At 38.4% G+C, this 9,581-nt stretch overlaps 1 protein-coding gene across 1 annotated transcript in view; it reads left to right on the top strand.

Moving 5' to 3' along the window:
- The first annotated feature begins 500 nt into the window (after positions 1-500).
- The window catches only part of LOC107575449 (uncharacterized), a 23,154-nt gene continuing 14,073 nt past the window's right edge, over positions 501-9,581 (top strand). The window contains exon 1 of the mRNA XM_016261824.1: positions 501-631. Coding sequence (XP_016117310.1) covers positions 501-631 — 131 coding nt within the window. The remainder of the gene's footprint in view (positions 632-9,581) is intronic.

Below are 9,581 nucleotides of genomic sequence, written 5' to 3'. Positions count from 1 at the left end.
CGAAGATCCCCACAGTGGAGCAGAAGATCACCACAGCCGAGCAGATGGGATCAAACATCCCCAAGGCAGAGCAGAAGACCACCACAGCAGATCAGATGGGACTGAGGATCCTTATGGTGGAGCAGATGGAGTTGAAGTCCACCATGGCAGAGCAGGCAGAGCTAGAAACCACCAAGGTGGCTCAGGGAAAGCAGGTGACCATTGAGGCAGAACAGATGGAGCAGAAGGTGGTTGCCACCTCAGGAGGGTCAAGAGAAGTGTACACAGCCCACAGACATAAGATGGCGACAGCCATCGCAGAAAGCGCAGCCAATGGTGGAAGGACCTTTGGTGCCATCGGGCATTGCATAACAGGACTACAGTTCACTGGGCTTGAGAGCAGAGTCCGCTGGGATTGAGAGCACTAGATACCTCCAGACTAACCTGCCGCTTGTGGCTGATTTCTCACAATTCACCTTGGCTGTACATTCTGCAAAGGTGCACATAGGAACTCTGGCGTGATGGCCATGACAGCTGGGGACTCTGGTGTGGCTGCCATGACAGGACAAGGCGCTGGTGATGACAGGACGAAAATCTGGAGTGGTGTTCATGATGGGACAAGGCTCTGGAGTGGCAGCCATGATGGGACAAGGTACTAGGGGGCTACTGGAGGAGTGCCACTTTCCTCCTCTGCAACTTCCACAGTAAATGCAAAGCCACTCAGTTGCAGTGCAAAGTCAATATAATACTCCAGCATCCAGTCAGGATGCCACAGTGGCATGCACAAACTGAGCGGCTCTGAAATATCTCTGATCTGCAAGACCTGACAAATTACATGGGAAAACACTGGGGGTTATATAGACAAGAAAACCTGGGGCTGACAAGGGACATATGTGGGTGATTAGTTGGCATGGTAACTATTGTGACAAACAAGGGTAACTATGGGAATAAACCAGGCACAAGGCAAAGAGGAACTGAACACATGAAGCAAACACAGAATCAATAGTAACCAAAACAATACAAAATAAGAGTCCTTAAAGGGCTTTTATTATGCCATTTCAAAAATTGCCTTTTTTCATGCAGTGTGTAATGTAGGTGTATGTGAATGCAAATGATCTCCAGTCTCTTTCCCCCATGCATGCATGTTGGTGTCCTCGTGGGTCCAGGAAGGGAATGCGAAGGACCATGATCCGGATTGGAGAATCATGCGTAACGCCATAGACCGGCTAGGATGCCGGGCCACTATTCACTGCAAGAACCACAGGCCTGGAAAGACGACCTTCTGTAATTGCATGTGGTCTCCAGACCCCGCCCTCTGCCCTGGACCCTTCCTGACTGAACACTGTCTCTTCTTCACAATTCCCCAGCACAATGAGGACACCATACCCACTGTTCATTTTGGACACCCCTTGGCCACCCCTCTTGGACAATTTTTTCCCTGTTTTGAACTTTTATGTTCTATTTATGTTTAGCCTGACACCACCCCCACTGTGCCTGTTGTTTGTCATTAAATGAGTGAGATGGGGATAAGGAACTAATTTTAACATAAATAATGATATTAGCCATCTTTGGCCAGGGTCAAGAGTAAAAAAATTATTAAGAACAGCTTTTGAATAAAATTTGGAAAAATGAAAAAGATGAGTATTAGGCAGGTTGAATTTAGCTGACAGGGATGAAAAAGATGAAAATACTTAATTTTCATATAAGTCATCGGAGACCTTTAGTTGACCAACAGTGAAAGACAACATATGAACCAAGGGTTTGCGTAGGACATTTTTTTTAACTGATGCAAAACAACAGTATTATTAACTACTGGGTTATTCAAAATTTTGTATACCTCAATAGGAAGCTGAGAGCAAATCATGGGGAGTAAAGAACAATAGGAGTAAGATAGCTCGGTATGAACGCAGGGGGTGCACATGTCAAGACCTATAAAGCCAACCCGGTAGAGCAATTTAATAATGTTACATGCCCAGATATAACACAGAAAATAACTAAGCTGAAAAACTGATCTCCTAATGCGGGCTGGCTTGCCATACCAGAAGAACCCACTCAATTGCTGATTCAAACTGGTTAAAAAGCATTTATTAATACAGACTGGAATGTGCTGAAAAAGATATAAACATTTTGACAGAATCACTATTTTGATAAGATTCACATTGCCTACTAAAGAAAGAAGAAGGGATGCTCACCTATCCATTTCTAATTTGCATTTGTCCATTAGTGGCTGTTCTTAATGAAAAGATCCTTGAGAGTGCTAGTAATGAATATCCATAAATATTTCAACCCATCAGCGACTAACTTAAGAAGAAATGTAGAATAAAGGTGAGTACAATTAAATGTTTTAATTTTACATTTAATATTACCATTTTCACACAGTGCCAATGCTTCAACTTAAATACAATTTCTCTTTTTGTACTCCTCTTTATGTTTTTCTCTGTGTGAGACTGGTTTTGGGGAGTTTCCCATTGTTATCCTGACAGATATATATATATCCATCCACAGAGATTCACATCAGAACATTGAATCCCATCATCATTCAGAATATGTCTTTCTTTGGCTTCAGGAAAAAACATAAAAGTGTCATCCATCTTGTATAATTCAAAAGATGTGAGTTACTTCATATTGTATTGTGAGCCTTCAATCCTTCAAATTGTACAAAACCAAAAGCATGAGAATTATTCACTTACAGCTAAATTATTAAATGAGAAGTTTACATCCCTTGCACCTCAAAATTCAGATACGCAATAATAACATTAAAAAATATAGAACAGTACTGGAATTGTAAAATGTTAAGTATAAATACGTTTATAGATCTTTATATAAAAACATTTTAATTTTAATAAAAAACATTTAAAAGTAACGAATTACTATACTTTCAATGAGATTTTGCAATGTGCAACTAATGGACACTTTTCCATACCATGTGTGAGCTGTAAATGGCAATAATCCACAGGGATTACATTCTTGCTATATAGAAACTACTTTTTAGCGATCACAGTACAGTACACAGTACACTAAAGAGGTACCCAATCAGAATATGCCATTTCAGCTGCAGCCAGATTGTTTTAGACTGTGCCTGAAATCACCCCTTATACCCTTACATTGTGCACTATTTAAGAGGACAGTCACTTATAGTGATGTCTGAAACCATAGTCAACATTATTGAGCGTACTTATTAATTTCCAAAATGCACTGCAAGAACAAGTGTACAACTGATGGGTGCTTCTCAAAGAGAAAGCCATCCTATGAAGGCTGCGTATGTCATCAAACGTCGCTGAAGGCCATCTCAATCGGAAGGATCCTTGGAAGACAGTGTGGCGGCATACATTTAAGGATGTGACAGAATTCACATAGAGTGTTTGTAATGTTTTCTCTTTCAGCAGGGGCGATTCAAGGATTTTCATTTTAAGGGGGCTCAGCCCCCAGTGAGGGTATAATAATAATAATAATTAATAGCCTAATAATAATATATATATATATATATATATATATATACTATACTGTATATATAAAATAAAATAAAAAAATTTTGATTAATAGGGGTCGTATACTAAACTTATTGCAATATTCCACTGTATTGCATAGATAGGTAACATATTTGAGTACTGAATAAGCCAAATTCAAGTCTTCATGATCTCACACACACAACCTGTTTACTAGGGTGACCATACGTCCTTTTTTCCCCGGACATGTCCTCTTTTTGGACTTAAAAAAAATGCGTCCGGCCGGGATTTCTAAATCGCCCAAAATGTACGGGATTCGGCTTTTACTTTCTATAATCGCCATTCATTGTGTGCATTTTTGTATTAAAGCCCTGCTCGTGACTGGTTTCTTAATCCCGCTCCCAATTTGTGACCATAACTGCCTGCTCACACAAAAATTCTAATATTGCATATAATTTTCGCGCATCAGGGAGCCGATATCCATATGCGGAGTATTTATATCACTTTGAATGCAGCTTGTGTATGATGCAGGGTTGCCAAATCTGCATTTTTTCCACCGAATTGGGCTGAGTTTGAACTGTTGTGGCGGGTTGATTTTCTCGCGTGGATTAAAGTTTTTAAATATTGCATAAATTACATTTGACTGAAATGCTTGAATTGAAACATTTTGCATTCTACCTATGATAAAACTGTGGTAGATGTTAAGTTTTGTGACATTATCCCCCCCCCCATTATCCTCTGTTTTGAAAACTAAAATATGGTCACCCTATGTTTACTGTACAAACACAAAATATTTCTGTATGCATTTCTAGTACAACCCTCTTTCCTTAGCTCGAGTATGCAAACCTCTTTGCCACATGCACTGGAATATGTATTTTATTGAAAGTTACATTTTCAAATGAAAATGGCAACATGATCGTTTTATAAAGTATGCGTTCATATGTGCTTCATTTTCGCTGGAGGAAACAGCTATGGTGTGATGAGGGGTGAACGCAGTGAAAACTTAGGCTACAGTAGATGGGGAACCAATTATTGCTCCCCCATGATATTTTGTAAACTGGATTTATGACAAAGAATTGCACAGATGCAGATATTATAACAATCTATCGTTAAACACACACCTTGTCCTCTGTTTCTCGCTCTGCGCCGCAGCATTCTGTGGATTGAAAAAGAGCGCGCTGAAAGACGGGGAGGAGCCGATCAAAGTTTGCCGCCGTTTTCATATGAAATTTAAAGGGGACTGAGAAGATCACAAATTCGTGCACAGTTTATGGAGCTAATCGCAAAATTTTAGGGGAGCTGAGTAGTCATTTTAGGTTTTTAGAGCTATAGCCCACCTAAAAATGGCCTAGCAACGGCCATGTCTTTCAGAATGTTTTTTTTGTGACTGTGGTGGGGTTTTCCCCTTTAAGAGTTAGACCTTTTGCGAGTTCAGTAAAAGCTAGAGTCTGTTCATGGCTTTTCACCCAATTTTGGTGTCGCCTGTATTCATTTAATCGCACAAGCCCCTAGAACAACCTTCGTTTCGCATCCTTTGTTCAGCTTAATTTGAAGGATGCATGGGATGTATCCTTCACAACCTTCAATCACCCACAATCCTTTATACCCATTCCATTTCATGAAAATAAACTGACAAAAAAAGAAGTCAGTACTGAGCTTGTCTGACTTTATTATGAAATTTAAGACAAAAATCATGTTTTCGGACAAGAAAGCATAGATGTTATCTTTTGTTTTGGTGTAAATTACTCACTAAATGCTCAACTTTAAATGCCAACAATGTAAGCCACTGGAAAGCCATTGTATTGCATTAATAGAAAGCTAAATAATATAAAGATTTGTAATACAAAGTATTTTTCCAAAACTAAGTTTTATTAGTATTTTCGTGTCATGATGGTGAGGACGGGAACATATGTGACCCTTCCCATGTATTCAGTGTCTGAATTCTATCACGGTGTGTTGAAGAAGACTCGAAGATTAATAAATTCCAACACGAAGTTTAATCACAATAATCCACACAAGAGATAATCCAAACAGGCAGGGAAACATACAATGTAAACGGTGAACAGACAAAGAGTGTCTGAAGGTGCAACTTAAGTACGTAGACAAATGAGGATAATTAACAAGACACAGATGAACTAACTGAAGTAATAAAGGGGAAACAGAAACTAGGTCAAAGAACAAAACTAGAAAGCCAAACACAGTCCAAACAGGGTGATGGTGTGACAAATTGACCCCCACTCCCGGAAAGCGTGACCTCGTGCTACAGAGAAGAAAGTAGGGGTGGAATGGTTCAACTTACTCACGGTTCGGTATGTGCTATGTTTAGGCAAAAACTATACCGTCAAATAAAAATAAAGAAAATAAGAATAATCTATCTAACTACAAGCAACAGCACAAATAAATACAATAGAGTAAAGATACAAATAAAATAAACAGTAATTTTCAGGGTTTTTTAGGTAGGTCTAACAATAGTTTTCAGGTACAGAAATTGAATAAAGTAATGAAATGTAAAACAGCATTGCATATTTGACTGTATAAATTAAAGATTAATCTTTATTAAAGTTACAAAAGCTATTCAATCAAGAGCAGTGACCAGAACTTCCATAATTATGACTTTGAGGTGGCATTCATGTGCATTCAACTCGTAAATACAATCTTTCCAACCTGTCTTGATGGGGTGGCCAGACGTCCCGTTTTTCCTGGGACAGTCCCGTATTTCAGCTCTATATTTAGTGCCCTGACTTATTTTGAAAAAATCATGTTTTGTCCCATATTTCAAAATGTATTTACGACTGGGTGATCAGAGCGAGTAGTAAAAGTGTTCTGTCATGCGAGAACAGCCTAATCAAAGGTAACTAAGTTTGGCGCAGAACAAAATTACCATCCAATCACAATTTGTTATTGATTAACTTGCAGCAAGTGAAGGCTAGACAGATAGGCGGAATAACACGCTCTCTCGGCCACTCGCCCGCATGATCCCAGTTCTGCGGATCAGTTCTCCTTGCGCATTTGTCAAATAGACACACACAACTGTCAAAATGTCCATCTTGTGGAGTATCTGTAAATATATGTAAATACAGTCAGTTATGGCTTAAGTGAACTTAAACAGGTGGGTGAAAACCAGATATGTCAGTATATTACAGGCCTATATATCTATACATATATTTATAATATTGCCTATTATATATATATAATTTAGATATCATGAAATAAAATTTCTCATATCGTGGTCATATGTCATATTCAGCCCATCTGACCCACACAGTCCCCCATAAATGTTTTGCTGAGTTTAGGGCAATTGAAATAAATTATTTATTAATAAATAACAGACGAAAACAAATTATATTTTTGAATACTTAAAATGCATTTAACAATGTTAATATTCCATTATATTGCAGGCTCTTAATTACTGAATTCATATTTTTCTGCAATTAAAGTTTATTAGAACTATTCAATTGTCCTTTGTAGTTGTCCTAATGAAAAGCTAATTCTTGAATCCAGAGTTAACTATAGTATTAGAAAACCTTTATAAAATTGACTTATTGCCTTTATTTTGAACCAATATTTAATAGGCTATAAGTATCCTATAACAATTTTCATGACATTAATATTAAATATCATTAACCATATTTCTGCAGTGTCAGTAAATGCATGTTAAATAGCTGAGGTGTGTCACGGTGTGCCTACTGTGAAGGAGCGAGGAGACAAAGGAGAATCCAGAATAAACATAGACTTTATTTTCTTCAACAGGGAAATCACATGTAGGACACGGGGATCAACGCACAATTCCAGACAAGGGAGACTCAGACTAGGCAGACTAGGAGGCCATGGCGGAGCAGGGAACTCAGGGGGCCATGGCAGATCAGACCGTTCGGGAGGCCATGGCAAATAATTTTTTTATTATTACTACAGTCAAGCCTGAACACAGATAAAGCATTTTGTTACACAAAACATTAAAATTCTATAAAAATGTAACAAAAATGAACAGAAATGTTTTATCAGAGCTTAATCCTTCTGGGTTTGATCTGATTTCAACCTCTTATTTTAGTTTTCTGACTCGTTTTGGCTATATGGTTATAGCCATACCAATTCATTTGAGTGTGTATAATTGTGTATGTTTGTCTGTGAGTGTGTGTTTGAGTGAGTGTGTCTGTTTTGCACTCTTGATGTTTTAGAGTGTAACACCTTCCTTGCTGTCCACTTTTGTACTGCATTGTAGTTTAATTATTGCGGGTAGGGTTGGTAAAGGGCAATAGAATATACGGTCTGTACAGTATAAAAACCATTACGCCTATGGGATGTCCCCACTTTTCACAAATGTAAACCTGTGTGTGTGAGTGTTGGTTTTGCACTCCTGATGTTTTAGAGTTTCACCCTGTCATTGCTGTGTACTTTTTTCTGCATTGTGTCAGATTTGTAGATTGTACTGCAGTACAATTCTTGTAAACACATTTTTGTGTTTTTGTCAATTTCATTAATTTCCTATGGTCGGTCATTTTTGACCGATGACCACAAGTGTGACTATTTTATACGACCACTTAGCCTGTTCGAATCATGGCCTCAATTTTTTTTCTGTATTCCCATTCCAAGTGCCATAAAAGTCACCAAGTGTCGTACTATTCCGATGAAGCTGTGATTTTTAAAAATTCAAAACGTAAACTTCTCCGGTCAGAAATGACCGAAGACCGCAGAAGGGTTTTAAACGGATAATCTGCGGACGGAGACACAACAAATGAACAAGCTGTAAGCTATCAGACAGTTATGTGTGTGCATGATCATGCGCAACACTCATGCTTTCAGAGCTGCACACTCTCATTTAAATCGTATTCATATATCGTCGCCGATATATGATCCTATCTTATTCATCCTATTCGTATATCATCGCCGTCTTCCACGTGTAGTTCTTCTGTGTGCCTTTTAGGCATTTTTTCTTCTTCTTTACACTTTGAGGACCGACTGAAACACTTCCAGGCATATGCTCTGCCTGCCCCCGTCAGTTCCGGGAGAATTTCCGGGAGTTAATAAAGGCCTTGTGAAGTGAATTGATGCATTTGTGAAAGGAAAATATCAATTTTTAAAACTTTATAAACCATATTTTACAACCCTTTGTCCTCTTTGCATATTAATTTTGGTAGGGAATTTCTAGAACCTAGAATTTGGAGCTTGATAGAGCTTGATCTCCATACTGTCATTCTAACCAGGCACACCAATATTACATTATTAATGAGAAAATCCTTTGAAGCCTGCAAACTCTAACAAATACCAGCATAAATTATTGATTGTTTTTGAAGATAGAGGTTCCTAATTGCGTCCCAAATAATTGTGGGCACATTAGTTGGGCTACACATCTTTCTAACAGACTTTAAAAAGAGGTGGAATAGTGCTGGAAAGTGGTCTTACAAATTTAGCTAATATTGAAAATCTGAAATAGCACAAAGTCTCCTGTAAGGGGTAGGTTTAGGGGTAGGGTTGGTAAAGGGCAATAGAATATACGGTCTGTACAGTATAAAAACCATTACGCCTATGGGATGTCCCCACTTTTCACAAATGTAAACCTGTGTGTGTGAGTGTTGGTTTTGCACTCCTGATGTTTTAGAGTTTCACCCTGTCATTGCTGTGTACTTTTTTCTGCATTGTGTCAGATTTGTAGATTGTACTGCAGTACAATTCTTGTAAACACATTTTTGTGTTTTTGTCAATTTCATTAATTTCCTATGGTCGGTCATTTTTGACCGATGACCACAAGTGTGACTATTTTATACGACCACTTAGCCTGTTCGAATCATGGCCTCAATTTTTTTTCTGTATTCCCATTCCAAGTGCCATAAAAGTCACCAAGTGTCGTACTATTCCGATGAAGCTGTGATTTTTAAAAATTCAAAACGTAAACTTCTCCAGTCAGAAATGACCGAAGACCGCAGAAGGGTTTTAAACGGATAATCTGCGGACGGAGACACAACAAATGAACAAGCTGTAAGCTATCAGACAGTTATGTGTGTGCATGATCATGCGCAACACTCATGCTTTCAGAGCTGCACACTCTCATTTAAATCTTATTCATATATCGTCGCCGATATATGATCCTATCTTATTCATCCTATTCGTATATCGTCGCCGTCTTCCACGTGTAGTTCTTCTGTGTGCCTTTTAGGCATT

This window comes from Sinocyclocheilus grahami, unplaced genomic scaffold (genome assembly GCF_001515645.1).
Source record: "Sinocyclocheilus grahami isolate Dianchi unplaced genomic scaffold, SAMN03320097.WGS_v1.1 scaffold2649.1, whole genome shotgun sequence".
NCBI lineage: Eukaryota > Metazoa > Chordata > Actinopteri > Cypriniformes > Cyprinidae > Sinocyclocheilus > Sinocyclocheilus grahami.
This window is presented reverse-complemented; position numbering and strand designations above follow the sequence as displayed.